Source organism: Orycteropus afer, unplaced genomic scaffold (genome assembly GCF_000298275.1).
Source record: "Orycteropus afer afer isolate SDZICR_OR568_19922 unplaced genomic scaffold, OryAfe1.0 scaffold00283, whole genome shotgun sequence".
In the NCBI taxonomy this organism is placed as follows: Eukaryota; Metazoa; Chordata; class Mammalia; order Tubulidentata; family Orycteropodidae; genus Orycteropus; species Orycteropus afer.
In genome coordinates, this window is record NW_006921870.1 from 3,029,695 (window position 1) to 3,046,508 (window position 16,814).

Consider the following 16,814-nt stretch of genomic DNA (forward strand, 5'->3'; position numbering starts at 1 on the left):
CTATGGGGAGGAAGTGGGAGGGGAGCTGTTGCATTGTGGTAAACTGTGGTCAATGACATGAGACAAAGTATATGTGAACTGCTGTATGGAAAGTGAATTTCCTCTGTAAATCTTCACCCAAATCACAATAATAAAAAAAAATTATTGTATTACTTTGACTGCAGAAATTACTTATGACCAAAAAGAGGCAAATAGTCTACACTGAGAAGTGCGTCTGCACCCATCCAATGACTTTATTTGTAAAGTAACTCTTGATGGATACACTACATAACAGACCCCAGGTTTGGGATATTAAAGAAACGAAAACACTTGGTTTTCTATGAGTTATACTAAAAGGCAGCCAAAAAGGATCAATCAGCGTGATAATCTAATAAGCAGATAGTTAACAGAGAAGCAAGTACTGAGCATGGTACACCTGAAGGGTTCTGCACCCACCTGAGTGCCCATCACCACCTGCCATGCAGGCAGGTCAACATTTTCGTGTGCAATTAACCAATATTCTGCAACAGCTCAAGTACCTTCTTAAATGGATAATCAATTGGCATTTTGGATTCTCTTTTTATCAGAAAATACTGACAGTCCTGGGAAAACAAGGCATGCATGATATCAAAGATTTAATTTACCTGACAGGAAATAACAAACAGAAATAGTTACAAAATCAGGCCACAGGAATCAATCAGTGTAAATGCCTGACCCGCTCCTTATGCAGTAGTAGTCTTTCTGAGCACCCGAAGTGAGTGAAGAGCAGCATAAAGGCCACTGAATTCATTCGTCCAACACACTGGTGGGAAATAACATTTTAAATTTCAGTTGGAAAAACTGGCCACTTACCCAATTTAGATTTCAGGTTTTTTTATTTTTTACAAGTTCTGTGGTTCATATTCAAAGTTCAATTTCTGTTTAATGTTTTTCAGTTCAGACGTGTCAAACCCTAAAAGAAGTAGAGAAGCCTTGTGAGTTTTTATGGCTTTCATGCAAATATACCTTCTTTTCCCAAAGAACGAGGCCACGTGGATCTTGCACACCCACAGGAGTGAGGAAAGCAGCTCTATCTCCTTCTTGCTGGGGTACGGTCTCTTGTGGAAGTAGTCCCTCAGGAACTGTTTCTTGTCCTCGTAGGAGTGGTCCTCGTCCTTCCAGGGGTTCAGGGCAAGGATCTGAAGCATGTCATCAGTAACGAGCAGTCCATCCGTCCTGCTCTGGTTCTGCTGTCTCTTGAAAGGCATGGCACTTGCCGCCACCATTTCAGGAGCGGCTGTGGAGTCAGCATCGATGACAATGGGCCACTCCTTGGGTCATCCATCCCAGCATAGCGATCGGGCAGCTTTCTCTTTATGGAGAAGCTGGACTTGTGGATCATGTCCCCACTAAGCAGAAGCAGCCCCCTGTTGTCGATGAGCTGGGCTGTAGCTGCTGGTCTGAGCTGTTGTCCTTCAGGGTGCTCTGGCACCACAGCATGTGGATGGCAATAGCCGCCAGGGTCACGTCCTGGTGTAGAACCCACTGCAGTGGATGCACTTGAATGCAGGCGACCTCAAGACCATGTGTACAATCAGTGTGATGTGGTGCCTCTCCTTCAGGTGCTCCTCATACACCTCCATGGTCACAAAAATGCCAAAGCAGAAGGGGCAGGTCATTGCCTGCTGGCTGGGGCTGCACCTTAATGTACACAGGCACAAGCGCCTTTGAGTGCATGCCCGCAAGCACTGCCAGGTATACTTTCCGCTCACCAAGCTCATCCTTCAGCAAGAGGGTGATGAAGTCAATGTGGGGAAAGAGCAAGTTGCCAGCGGCATCCATGTCCAGCTGGAAGCCCCTGCTGTAGTCCATGGACAGCCTTCTCTTGCCCAGGTGCTTGGTACAGCTGTGCTCCACAAGGGCCCTGAGGTCATGGAACATACAGGGGCAGGAGAGGCAGCCCAGGCCATGTGTCAACAAGTGGCAGATGAGCTCACCGTCTGGGATGGGGCATTTGCAGGACACACAGCAGTTTTCTCCTTCACCCACTTCAGGAACGGTGTGCAGGCTGCCAGCTTCTCCAGCTCAAGCCTCTCACTGGGTTTGGCCTTGCTGTGCTTGTGCACCATTTCCATGTGGACCTGGTACACATTGGAGGGAAACAACTCGTTGCAGATGGGGCAAGTCTTCCACTGCTTAGCCTGCTTGAGGGCCTGACTTGTCTCTAACATGGATGATGAGGCCTGAACAAACATGTTCTGAGGTGTGCCCACCACCACGGGTGGCAGGGACAGGCTGGCCACCCCAGGTTTTAGCAGCTGGAGGGGCATCTGGGGTGGGGCAGTGGCTGCGACGCCCCCTGGAGGCATGGGCAGAGTGACCGAGACCGGAGCCAGTGTGTATGTGGGGATACCATTCACCTGATTCCCTTTGGGGATGAGCTGTGGATGGAGTCTGAGGTGAGAAAGGTGGTGCTGGGTGCAGCACCATGTTTGATGGGCTGGCTCACAGGCAGGAGGCTGGTGCCAACAGATTGGCCGAACTGCAGGATACCAGGCCGCACAGGCTGACCCACTGGAAGGATGCCTGATACAACGGGTTGGCCCAGCACCAGGATTCATGCTCTGGCCCACAGACAGTACCCCCGATGAGACTGCTGACGCTGGAGGAAGCAGCCCTGCAGGGACCACATGGCCAGCCGCAAGTGCCCCAGATGTGGCCTTCTGGCCTGCAGGAAGGACCCTCAATGGGACTGTCTGGCCAGGGGGGAGTACCTGAGATGGGACTACTAGCCCAGCAGGGAGCACACCTGATGGGGACGTCTGGCCAATGGGGACCACCCCTGATTGGACCACCTGACCAGCTGGGAGGACCCTTGAAGAAGCTGTCTGTCCCAAGTGGTCTGCAGGAAGTACAGCTGAGGAACTGTCCAGCCCACAGAGATCACCCCTGGTGGAACAGCCTGCAGAGCCCCAGGGGCAACTGCATGCCCAACAGGAAGGATGCCAGGCCCAGGGGGCTTGCTGCCCGGAAGAGCTCCAGCCCCACTAGGTCTATTCAGGGGCCCAACAGCCTGAGTGAGGGGCAGAATCCCTGGGCAGATGGTCTGGTTCACAGGGAGAACACTGGTCTCAGTAGAGCTGGCTATGAGCCCAACAGGCTGGCTCAGGGACAAGACAGTGGGGCTCACCAGCTGGCTGGGGGGACACTGTGGGACATGAAGACAGGCTTCAGGACTGGCGTCAGCAGAGTCAGGCCATTGGGGCCCACTGGCAGTGGACTGGAGACAAGTGTCACCTGGGACTGGGTGATGGCAGGGGGGACCTGGGAGGTGAGCGCCCCCAAAAGTATCCGAGGCCACAGAGACAGGCTGAACTAAGGTTTGGCTTTGGCTACTCTGTGGCAAGGCAAGATGGAAGCAAGGAAGCATGGCTGGGACCCCTGGCACGCTGCTGTTGGGTGGGATGGCCAAATGTGCAGTTGGTTTGGAGACAATCATCAAAAGTCTCAGTTTTCTTAATGTGCTCTAAGATCACAGATCTCAGCTTATTCTCCAAGTCCCTTTGTGTATCTGAAGTCAGAATGTGGTACATGAGAATGTTCTGGCTGCTGACATTGGTGCTGTACTTTTTACAGTAATTCTTGTTGGGAGGCAGTATCTCTCAGCAGGAAGAGTGTCACTGGCCCTCGACAGCTCAGCCACCTCCTTGGTCTGCAGGCCGAAGTAGGCGTTGATTAGGTGGTGGAAGCGGGCAATCAGCACATTCTTCTTCATGCTGTAGACAATGTGTTTGGCACATGGAACTTGTGGCGTCACTCCTGGAAGATCTGGCTTCGCCTAGAATGTCCACTGGGTTCTGCGCCTTCCAAGCAGGCACATGGAACATTCTCAGGTGCTTCCCCATGACGTTGGGCTGCAACACAAATGCACAATGCGGGCAAGAGACCACCAGCTCCTGGTCCATTTCATCCTCATGGCAACGATGCAGATGATTTCTGAAGGACGTGGGCACCTTTGTCAAGTATTTGCAGAGGCTGCAGCAGTAGGGATTTGGCTGGTACCTCACTTTCTTCCCAGAAGGTTCCCAGAGAGAAACATCTCCCCATGATTTGTTATGAAAGTACTTCTCTGGATCAGAGGGTTTAAGGTCCTTCAGTAACTTCTTGCAGCTGTCAAGCCCAATATCCAAAAGAATGCCTTTTACCTTTTTTCACACCTTCCTGATGTTGTCAAGATTTTCCACAGGAATTTAAAACACTTTTGAAATTTTCACCACTCAGCTGTCTCCCATCTCCAAGCCATACAATATGTGAACCAACGGGCACAGGGCCTGATGCTCCAACACCAACTGCGGGTGCCAACTTTAGCAGTATGGTCCCTTCAGCCCACCAGCAATGGCAGATGCCAAGTCAAGCGGTAACGCCAACACCTACATCTCAATCACCACATCTGCGTCAGACCCTCGCAGGTGAGGGCAGCAACACGCCATCGGCTGCCCCAATGCAGAACACCCCCTGTGGGAGCGCGCAGTGGCAGGGCGGCCCCACGCCCCGGAGCGACCCCCGCGTGGCCTGGGACACTGCCCCCACCCAACTGCTGCATACTCATGGAGATTAGTTTAACTATCTCTCTGTGTTGCTTGGTGTGGTGGTTATGTTTGTATGTCAACTTGGCTGGGCCTGGTTGAGTGGATGGGCAGCTGGTGGTAGTTATTCCCCATGATGAGACTGGCAATCAACTCCATGGTAGGATCTACCATAAGTAGCTGAGTAGCTGCCTTTGGAATGTGGTCTGCTTCCTGTATATAAGAAGAAGCCTTTGGGAATGGTCTCTAGCCTATGACACGCTTGGACCCTGCATGTAGCCGTGTCATTGCTCAGTAGTCTGCGATGCTCTGCCGACCTTGGGACTTACAATGGACTTAAGTAATGGCCTGCCGCATGATTTGGTAACATCGGGACTGTGCCTTTTTACTTGTCAACCTTGGGACTTCTCAGCCTCAGCAGCCAGCAGCTGTCTGAGTGAAGAAACGCCTCTAGCTCCAGTGGGCCAGAAGTAGGAGGCAGAGCTGAACCCCAAGGTTGAGGGGCTTTCACCCAGCCCCTAGAGCCTGGCACTTTGAACTTGGACTAAAAGCCTCCAAATTGTAAGAATAAACTCCTGTTTGTTTAAGCCATCCCATTTGTGGCATATTCTTGTCAGAGCAGCACTAGATAACCAGAACAGAATTTGGTACTGGGAGAGTGGGGTGCTGCTGTGACAGATATCTAAAATGTGGAAACAGGAGTGGAGTGCGTCCTTGACCCGAGACCCTGGCAGAGAGACCCCAGCATACAGCAGGACAGATGGCAGGACAGATGGCAAGAGACTGGCATGAGAGGTGGCAGGAGCAGAGCTGAGAGAACTGGCATGAGACAGCGACAGCCTTACCAGCCGATGGAGGAGAAAGCTGGGTGCCTTTGGTTAGGCGGCTTACTGGCAGAGTGGGTTGCCTTCAGACATTAATTGGTAGAAAAGATCAGCAAGAAATGGATTAGCAGATTGGCTGGCCCACAGAGCAAAAAAGCCAAGTGTTTTTTGGGCAGAAAGATTTCTGACGGAGTGGGTTGCCCTCGGGCATTAATCAGCAGAAGCGGAGAGACCAAGGAAATGGAAGCAGAGCTGCTTCAGCCTGAAAGGGAAGGACCATGGCCTTTGGGGGTGGAATGATCACAGTCCCTAGGTTTCAAAGAGCCAGGCCTTCACCAACTTGGTTCTGGAGTGTGGGCTGCTCGTTCATGTGAGCCAGTGGGATGGAGCCATAGCCACTGCCCAAGAATGTGGGGGCAGGGCTGCCATGCCCAAGAGGGAGAGGAATGGGGCCACCAGGCCAAGGGGGTGAGGTCACCATTCAGGAACTAGGGGACTGGAGCCACCCAGTGAGGAGATCTGTACAGATGCCACCCAATGAAGACCTGTACAGGTGCCAAGTTGACAAGGGGTGGAACTGTGGTGGTTATGTTTGTGTGTCAACTTGGCTGGGCCTGGTTGAGTGGTTGGGCAGCTAGTGGTAGTTATTCTCCATGATGAGACTGGCAATCAACTCCATGGTGGGATCTACCATAAGTAGCTGAGTAGCTGCCTTTGGAATGTGGTCTGCTTCCTGTATATAAGGAGAAGCCTTTGGGAATGGTCTCTAGCCTATGACATGCTTGGACCCTGCATGTAGCCATGTCATTGCTCAGCAGCCTGCTATGCTCTGCTGACCTTGGGACTTAACAGTGGACTTAAGTTAATGGCCTGCCGTGTGGTTTGGTAATATCGGGACTGTGCCTTTTCAGTTGTCAACCTCGGGGCTTCTCAGCCTCAGCAGCCAGAAGCTGTCTGAGTGAAGAAACACCTCTAGCTCCAGTGGGCCAGGAGGAGGCAGAGATGGACCCCAAGGTTGAGGAGCTTTCAACCAGCCCCTAGAGCCTGGCACTTTGAACATGGACTTAAAGCCTCCAAATTGTAAGAATTAACTCCTGTTTGTTTAAGTCATCCCATTTGTGGTATATTCTTGTCAGAGCGGTACTAGGTAACCAGAACACTTGGACATCTTAGCAAGATGTTACATACACACATGAAGGTTTTTGCTTGCCTTAGGCACGGCACCACCAGCATTCCTTCTTACCTTTCAGGAAGGATGTGATAAGCCAGAGCTGCATAAGCTTCTGGCGTGGTTCAGCCCTGTGCTTTTTTCCCATACAGCCAGTGAGAGAGTATACAGGGGCCAGAGGCAGATGCCCAGCTCAAAAATGCACTATATGCCCTGCAGGTGATTGGACAGCCAAGTGGGGTAAACTTCTGGAGACCCTGTTGCAGGGGAGGAGAAGATGCTCACCTGGATTATGTTGTTTTTATGGACTTCATTCTTCAGCATCATGTTAGTCCGCCACTGCGTGTATTTCTCCTGGTGGGCATGGATCTCAGAAGTGAGGGTGGACTTCCGACTTCGTAAGTCTTCAAGACTGGGGGAAAGGTGAAGTGGTAGAGCCAATAGTTTTTCATCTGAAAGTTCTTCTTGTGAAATGGGCATCCCGAACTCTTGACTCAAGCATTTGATCATGGTGGAGGTAGGCAACATGTCCCGTGTGACCACATCCCTGAGCTTGGTGCTTTGATGGCAGATGTAGTGGAGCCTGAAACACACAACAGCCACCCTGCTCAGCTCATAGAGGTCAAGTTGCTGGCACCAAGATTGAGCTAGCAAATGAAGAGCCCAGATTCAAGTCTGATGACTCCAGAGAGGCCATGTAAAAGGGGCCCAGGAATGCCTTCTTTCCTCTCTTCCCTAAACTCCCAAAATAAAGGTCTCCCACATTCTTCTCTAAATACTTTTCTGTTACTATGGCCTTCTCTCATGCTTCTTACCAGCCCACATCCCACTGGGGAATAGTGCCAATGAGCTGGTAGTTAGGATTATACCACTGTGCCTCCTGCACCAGAAGGAGGACAATACACACATTGCCTCATTTCTTAACATAGCTCAAGGACTGAACAGTCATTCCTTGTCCCATCCAGCCCATTCCCCAATTCTGAGAACTGAAGTTTAGAAGGACAGCGGTACTGAACTCATTGCCCTTTCCCAGGACCTAGTATGCAGTGGGCATGTGATTAACACTGACGTTCTCTGGGAACACATGTTCGGGGAGCTGTTACTTGCTAGCTCACTGTTTCAACTATTTCTGAAATCTGGTGGGGAAAGAGATGCCTGTGGAGCTTGGATTTGACCTCTTATTAGCTGAGTGACCTTGCTCCACCACTTAATCTTTCCAAGCTTCTGTTACCTCATCTTTCTGAAAGGAATAAAATCATAATGTAGGCAACTACCAAGGATGCAATAGGAACTTAATAAATATTATTTTTCTTCCCTTTCCCTAATAACATCCCCCAACTATTTCCTGTCACCACCAAGCATGACCCAGTCCAGCCTCCTCTGACTGGTCATCCAGGCCCTTGACCCCTAAATGCTCAGGTGCCCAGCACTCACATGCCCTCCCTTACCTGGAGTCCCCACCCCGCTGTTTTGAGAATTCCCCAATCTGTGCTTGCCCAGACCCTCAGCAGAGCTGAGAGTGGCATAAAACGAACACCTTCTCAGCCTTTCTTCTTCTGCCTTATTAATACATCCAACAGGTGCTTAGCTACGGGTTGACTCTAGGCTAGACCTGCTGCTGGCTTTAAAAATACAGCCTCCTCCCTAGCAACTAATATGCTGTCAACTCAGTGCATACCTGCTCGCTGCTTCTCCACTTCTCCACACTCAGCCTCACTGCACCTCCCAAAAGAACCACCATTCCCCCTCCTTAGTGGCCCCTGAGCCTGGCTCAGGTTGTCACAGGGTCCTAGTGCCCTACTTCACTTATTTTTTTGTGTGCCTTCTCTTCTAAACTGAGGTTCCTGGAGAGAGGGTACTAAGTCTGAAGTCTCTTAGATTGAGCTATTAGGGTGGCTGTTTAACTTATGAATGGAGGACACACAGACTCGAAGGGGGATGCTCAACAGAGAGCTCCTTAAAAGGAGGGAAGCATCACTGCTCACAGCCCAGGGGAGTAGCAGCTTCCCAGTGGGTTAGTGTGAGCTGTCACCTGAAGGCTGAGACAGGTGGACAGAGGAAATACTTGCATTCAAGCAGAAAAACAGCACATGAAAAGGTGTGTAAGTACTGAAAGGTCTTGATTTTTGGAGAAGGGCTTTCTGAGGAATGGGGATGAAGGCAGGGCAGGGTGTTTAGGAAAAAGCAGACAGAAAGCAAACACTGAGTTGAGAGAGGAAGCTATTGTGGCCTGGCTTATCTGATGGGTCCAGTGCTCTACAACTTCCCTGTCGCTTCTTCAGACAGTGAAACTTAGCCAATTGGTCACTCCACAGGCTATTCCAGAGCTTTCTCCAAGAACAGTAGACACAGTAGATTCATGACGTGTTTGATGCTTCTCAAACTATCTTGGGAGACCATGTGGAGAAGTGGAAAAAACAGGTTCTAGGGTCACCCTGAACTGGATTCCACTCTTGGCTCAACTCCTGTGGCATAAAGAATAATACAAACTGCCCCTCAAAGGACCACTGTGCAGTCTATAGTGGATCTCACAAGGGCAGCCTGGTCAAGCAGGCACCCAGCTGGCATCCCAGGGGATGGTGGATCAAGCAGCCCCACCTGACCAGGGCCTGGAAGGTGTCCTGTGGCACAGTGTTCCGGACATAGAGCTGGGGGTGCTTCATAAGGAGTGACAGGGGCTTGAAGAGGTGCACATGGTACAGGATGGTTTCCAGGTCTGCGTAGAGGCGGTGATGGAACAGGAGATGGGAGTTGTAGAGCACCTTGTATTTTCTGCATTCTGATATGTGAATTCTGTAAGAGAAGCCATGGTTAAGAGCCTTAACACTGATATTCAAGTTCTTGGAATACTTTGGATGTGCTACTTAGCTCTGTCTGCCAGGTAGAGATAACTTTTTGTGTATTTAAAGTCAAACAGACAAGAGAAATACATTAATAACAAATGCTACCTGGTAGATAAACTCTTTCAAAAACTGGGGCCTTAAAAGGGAAATTGGCACTGAAAAATGTTGAAACCAGCCTTGCCAGTCTCCTGTACCACTCACAGTCCTCCTCCCTTCCTTCCACACCTCCTTGTTGTCCCCTTCATTTTCCCCTGCCCTGGCACTCACACTTTGAACCCTGGCAGTGTCAGTCTGGCTGAGTGTCTAAATACACCCTGCTATTAAATTTCTCTGTGCTCACTATGTTGCTCCTTCTGTATCTTTTTGAACCTGGTAATATCTACATTTTTCCTTCAGGACTCCATTCAGGAAGCTATGGTTTGGGCCATTGTGAAGTGCCTATTCAAGTCTTTTGTCCATTCTTTTGCTGGGATTTCCTTATTGATTCACAGGATTTTTTAATATAAGATTGTAGCTCTTTGTCAGTTCTACATATTGCAATTTTCTCTCAGTTTGTGGCTTGTCTTTTCATAATTTTCATGGTATCTTTTGAGGGACAGAAGTTATTATTGCTAATGTAGTCAAGTGTATTATCCTTTTACTTTATGCTTTGTACTTATGTCTTGTTCAATAAATCTTTTTTACACTTTAGTCTTAAATATGTTCTTATACATTAGTATCTAAAAGCTTTATAATTTCAGATTTTTTTCTGGTGAATCTGAGTAAGAGCAGAAAATTATAGTCTAGTTAATTTACTGTGCCAACCACTTTCCTGGCTTTGATAATGCACTATAATTATATAAGATGTCACTGTTGGGGGAAGCTGGGAAATGAGACCTCTCTGTACTATTTTTGCAACTTATTGTGTGTCTATAATTAACCAAAATAAAAAGTTAAAAATGAGTTTTAATCTATCTAGAATTGATTATTGTGAATTGTGTGAGCCAGAAAATAAGGGTACTTTTAGCAAATAAGGAACAGAACAATTTGATAAAGGAGATTTTAAAAACTATAGCTAATATCATCCTTAGTCGGGAAATATTGAATGCCTTATCCCAAAGACCAGAAAAAAAGGCAAGGATGTCTGTCCTTGCCACTCTTACACAAAATAGTACTGGAAGCACAATTAGGGAATAAAGGCATATAAATTGGAAAGGGAGAAATAATATTGTCCTTATTTGCAGATGACATGATATCTATGTAGAAAATTCCAAGGTATCTACCAAAAAAACCACCTAGAACCAAAAAGTGAGTTTAGCAAGGTTGCAGATTACAAAATCAATATATGAAAATTAACTGCATTCTATATACTAGCAATGAACACATAAAAACTGAAATGAAAAATACAGTATCATTTACAATCACTAAAAAAAAACTTAGTTATAAATCTAATAAAACATGTATAGGAGTTGTATACTGAAAACTACAAAATGTTGATAAAATTTTTTTAAAAAAATCCATTAAGTTGATTCTCATTCATAGTGACCCTTTAGGGCAGAGTGAAACTGTCCCGTAGGGTTTCCAAGGGTGTAAATCTTTACAGAAGCAGACTGCCTCATCTTTCTCCCATGGAGGACTTGATTGTACTCATGAGGAACCTGTACCATGACCAGGAGGCTGTCGTTCTAACAGAACAAGGGAACACTACATGGTTTAAAATCAGGAAGGGAGTGCGTCAGGGTTGTATCCTTTCCCCATACTTATTCAATCTATATGCTGAGCAAATAATCTGAGAAGCTGGACTATATGAAGAAAAATGTGGCATCAGGATTGGAGGAAGAATCATTAACAACCTGATATACGCAGACGATACAACTTTGCCTGCTGAAAGTGAGAATCACTTGAGGCACTTACTGATGAAGGTTGAAGAATACAGTCTGCAGTATGGATTACGTCTCAATATAAAGAAAACAAAAATCCTCACAACTGGACCAATGAGCAGCATCACAATAAATGGAGAGAAGATTGAGGTTGTCAAAGAATTCATGTTGCTTGGTTCTACAATTGATGCCAATGGAAGCAGCAGTCAGGACATTAGACGACGTGTAGCATTGGGAAGGTCAACCGCAAAGGAACTCTTTCAAGTACTGAGGAGCAAGGATGTCTCCTTGAGGACTAAGGTGCGCCTGACACAGGCCATGATATTTCCAATCGCATCGTATGCATGTGAGAGCTGGACAATGAATAAGGAAGACCAAAGAAGAGTTGATGCTTTTGAGTTGTGGTGCTGGTGAGGAATGCTGAAAGTACCATGGACTGCTAAAAGAACTAACAGATCTGTCCTGGAGGAAGTGCACCTGAAATGCTCCTTGGAAGCGAGAATGGCCAGACTTCGTCTCACCTATTTTGGTCATGTTGTCAGAAGGGACCATTCTTTGGAGAAGGATGTCATGCTTGGTAGGGTGGAGGGTTGACGAAAGAGGGGGAGGCCTTCAATGAGATGGATTGACACAGTGGCTGCAATGATGGGCTCAAGTACAGCAGGGATCGTGGAGCTGGTGCGGGATCAGGCAGTGTTTCTTTCTGCTGTGCATGGGGTCGCTATGAGTTGTAAATGACTCGACGGCACCTAACAACAACAACAAAGCCAGGGGCTGCATGGAGGATTGGACTGGTGGCTGGTGAATAAAAGGGGAAGCAGCAAAGAGGGAGACAGGCTGAGCTGTGGACTTCTGTCTGTTCAGAGGGTGCAGCCATTTTGAATGTTTACAAGCGGTTTGACCATTTTGGATATTTAAAGCGACAGCCTTCTCTCACATTCCAGGGACTGAAGAATAGGTTCCACTTGCCAGGAACTGCAAGGACATTACAGACGTGAATGACTGGAAAGGTGCAATAGTCCCCTTCTTACTCTTAAACCCCACATCCTCTTGGTGAATGGCGGTGTGGCCATCTCTCACTCCCATCCACCTCCTGGGCTGGCAGGAATTCCAACCCAGTGTGTGTACTCTAATGGAGCCTGGGTCTCTGCCCCTCCTTGCCCAGATTTTTTTTCCTTTTCTTTTTTAGTTTGTTTTTGTCTGTTTTAAAATTATTACTATTAGTATTCTTTTTTGTTGTTGTTGTTATCCTTTTTTACTATTCTTCATTCTTCTCTTCCCAGGTTCTAGTTTTCAACTTTTTCTCTCATCCTCGTTCCCATTTTTTTCTTTCTCATGGTTAATCCCATTCCTTGTTTTTCTTTTTGAATTTTTCTCACTTTTTTCTTCATTATTCTCCTCTCCACCTCTTTTCTCTTATTGTACCCTCCCCAGATATTGTGGAGATTTTTTGGTTAGTGTTGTTTTTTTTCTTTTCTTTTTTTGGTGATTGTTCCTGTGTGTTTATGCGGTGTGTTTTTTTGTTCACTTGCTTTTACTTTTTGATGGTTTTTCAATTGTTGTTTTTGTCTGAGTGGGAGATGGCAACTGTATCCATACAGCACAACCACACTTGTACCTCCTGCAGCTCCACTTACTGAGTGAGAGCCACCACTTCCTTCTCTACCAACTGGCCAACAATAAACGACCACCAAGAAGTGCATGACTCACCATTACTGCTCTTCATGAAGAGTTAACAGAGATCTAAATACAACAATGTCACAATGTCTCGGAGACAACAGACCATCGCAGCCACACAAAGAATCAAGATAAAGTGGTAGAAACAAAGGAGCAAGATACAGACCCAGAATACATCCCTGAAGAAGCAGCAGCATTGGAAATCCCTGATAAGGAATTCAAAAGAATTATCTTTAGGTATCTTCAAACGTTTGAGAGACAGGTCAAGGAAAACACTGACAAAATTCAGGAAAACAGAGACAAAACCTTAGACCAATTTCAGAAGAAAATGCAAGAACAAAATTACAAAATAAGTGAAAAATTAGAAATGACACTAAATCTACAGATAGAAATCCAGAAAAAATACTAAATTTTCAGAAATAGGTAACACATTGAAAGGGCAAACTAATAGAATCGAGTCAATGGAAGACAGAATTATGAGACTGAAGACAAATACCTGAATACTTCTTTGGGAAGGGATGAATCAGAAAAAAGATCAAAACAAAATGAAGAAAGCTTAAGGTTAATGTGGGATACCATCAAAAGAATAACCAATATGGAATCAGAATTCTAGGACAGGAAAAGAATTTCCCTGGCATGATGAAAGATGAGAATATATCTATTCAAGAATTCCAACAAACCCCAAACAGGATAGACACCAAAAGAAAATCACCAAGACACACCATCATCAAACTCATCAAAACCAAAGACAAAGAAAGAATCCTGAAAGAAGCATGGGAAAAATGAAGAGTTACCTACAAAGGACAACCAACAAGAATAAGCTCTGATTTCTCAGCAGAAACCACGCAAGCAAGAAGGTAATGGGATGTTTTTGTTGTTATTGTTAGGTGTCGTAGAGTTGTCTCCGACTCATAGTGACTCTGCACAGCAGAATGAAACACTGCCCAATACCACGCCAGCTCCATGATCCTTGCTATACTTGAGCCTATCATTGCAGACAGTGTGTCAATCCATTTCATTGAGGGCCTTCCCCTCTTTTGTCAACCTTTTGCCTTACCAAGGATAACATCCTTCTCCAGGGAATGGTCCCTTCTGATAACATGACCAAAGTAGGTGAGATTAAGTCTGGCCATTCCCACTTCCAAGGACCATTCTGGCTGCACTTCCTCCAAGACAGATTTGTTAGTTCTTTTAGCAGTCCATGGTACTTTAAGCATTCTTCACCAGCACCACAACTCAAAAGCATCAATTCTTCCTTCATCTTCCTTATTTGTTGTTCACCTCTCACATGCATATGAGGTGAATGAAAATATCATGGCTTGTGTCAAGTGCACCTTAGTCCTCAAGGAGACATCTTTGCTCTGAAGCACTTGAAAGAGGTCCTTTGCAGCTGACTTGCCCAGTGCTATATGTCATCTCATATCCTGACTGCTGCTTCCATTGGCATCGATTGTAGAATCAAGCAATGTAAAGTCTTTGACAACTTCAGTCTTTTCTCCATTTATTGTGATGCTGCTTATAGGTCCAGTTGTAAGGACTTTTTGTTTTCTTTATATTGAGATGTAATTCATACTGCAGACTGTAGTCTTCAATCTTTATCAGTAAATGCTTCAAGTCATCCTCAGTGGGATGGTATATATAAAACCCTGAAAGAGAAAAATTTCCAACCAAGAATTATATACTTAGAAAAACTGTCCCTCATGTATGATGATGAAATTAGGAAATTTCCAGATAAGCAGAAATTAAGGGAATTTGTTAAAACCTGACCAACATTGCATATGAGGTGAATGAAAATATCATGGCTTGTGTCAAGTGCACCTTAGTCCTCAATGAGACATCTTTGCTCCGAAGCACTTGAAAGAGGTCCTTTGCAGCTGACTTGCCCAGTGCTATATGTCATCTCATATCCTGACTGCTGCTTCCATTGGCATCGATTGTAGAATCAAGCAATGTAAAGTCTTTGACAACTTCAGTCTTTTCTCCATTTATTGTGATGGAGAATATCAAGAGATACTAAAGGGAGTCCTTTGAACAGAGAACCAATAATAACAAACAACAACCAACCACCAATACACAAGATGAGAAGTGGGAGGGGAGCTGTTGCATTGTGGTAAACTGTGGTCAATGTTATGAGACAAAAGTATATGTGAACTGCTATATGGAAAGTGAATTTGCTCTGTAAATATTCACCCAAATCAAAATCAAAATAATAATAAAACACACAAGATGACATAACCGAGAAACCAACACAGCTATAGAAGTATCCAAAGTAAAATAAGCTTACAAGATTGTAAACAGGAAACCAGAGGCATCAATTGGCAAATGAGGACAACTACAAACCAAAAAGAGAGAACAAAATAGTGTAGTTGCAGAACTTTTAAACGGTGAGGAAGAGAGTTGCAAGATAGAATGGAGTGTTCTAAACTTGGGGAGAGAATTTTAAATCACAGGGTAACTTCAAAGAAAAATGATAAACCTTCACATCACAATAAAAAAGAAGACAATCACAAATATTTAGCAAATGCTAAAACAATAGCAATGAAGGAAGTGATAACATGATTTATAAACATACTGAGCTCAGCACAGAAAATTATATGGAACAAAGAAATTAGTAACACCATGAAAAAAACATGTAACAAAATGACAGCAACCAGTTCATACTTCTCAATAGTCACACTGAATGTCAATGGATTAAATGTACCACTCAAGAGACAGAGAGTTGCAGATTGGATAAGGAAACATAGCCCATCAATATGCTGTCTAGAAGAGACACACCTTAGAGAGAAAGACAAAAATAGACTAAAAATCAAAGGTTGGAAAAAGATATATCAAGCAAATAGCAACTCTAAGAGAGCAGGAGTGGCAATATTAATTTCTGATCAAATTGACTTTCAGACAAAAACCACCATACGAGACAGGGAAGGACATTATATTTAAAGGATCAATTGCACAAGAAGATATAATCATAATAAATATCTATGGATCTAATGAAAGAGCTGCAAAATACATAAATCAGACTTAGCAGAATTGAAAAAGCAAACAGATGACTCCACAATCATTGTAGGAGACTTTAATATACCACTTTCATTCAAAGATATAGCAACTGGAAAGGAACTCAACAAAGATGCAGATGAGCTAAACAATACAATTAACCAACTTGACTTTATACACATCTACAGAGCACTTCACCCAACAACAACAGCACAATATATATTCTTTTCCAGTACACATGGAAGATTCTCTATGATAGACCATATGTTAGGCCATATTAAAAGAAGCCTTAATAAATTTAAAAACATTGAAATACTGCTAAGCATCTTCTCAGATACAATGCTGTAAATTAGAAATCAACAATAGAAAGATTAACAGAAAAAGAGCAAACACGTGGAAACTGAACAACACTCTCCTTAAGAAAGACTGGGTAATAGAAGAAATTAAAAATGAAATTAAAAAAGTTCTTGACTCAAACGAGCATGAAAACACAACATACCAAAATCTTTGGGACACACCAAAAGCAGTGATCAGAGGCCAATTTATAGCAATAAATACGCACATCAAAAAAAGAAGAAAGAGCCAAAATAAATTCTTTAAAGCAACATCTCCAACAATTAGAAAAAGAACAGTAAGAAAAGCCTGTGGTCACCAGAAGAAAGGAAATAATAAATATTTGAGCAGAAATCAATGAAACAGAAAATAGAAATACAATAGAAAAAAATAAAAAAGATCAGAAGTTGGTTTTTTGAAAAGATTAATAAAATTGACAAACCACTGGCAAATTTAACAAAAGGAAAGAATACAAATAACATGAATAAGAAACGAAATGGGTGACATCACAACAGAACCAACTGAAATAAAAAGGATAATATCAGGATACTATGAAGAACTGTACTCCAACAAAT

General features: G+C 44.9%; 1 protein-coding gene across 1 annotated transcript in view; it reads right to left on the bottom strand.

The window, feature by feature from the left end:
* The window catches only part of CFAP92 (cilia and flagella associated protein 92 (putative)), a 198,313-nt gene that overhangs the window by 83,523 nt on the left and 97,976 nt on the right, over positions 1-16,814 (bottom strand). Inside the window, exons 11-12 of the mRNA XM_042782280.1 lie at positions 9,135-9,329; positions 6,822-7,119 (exon numbers count right to left, since the gene is read on the bottom strand). Of these exons, the coding sequence (XP_042638214.1) occupies positions 6,822-7,119; positions 9,135-9,329 (493 nt within the window). The remainder of the gene's footprint in view (positions 1-6,821; positions 7,120-9,134; positions 9,330-16,814) is intronic.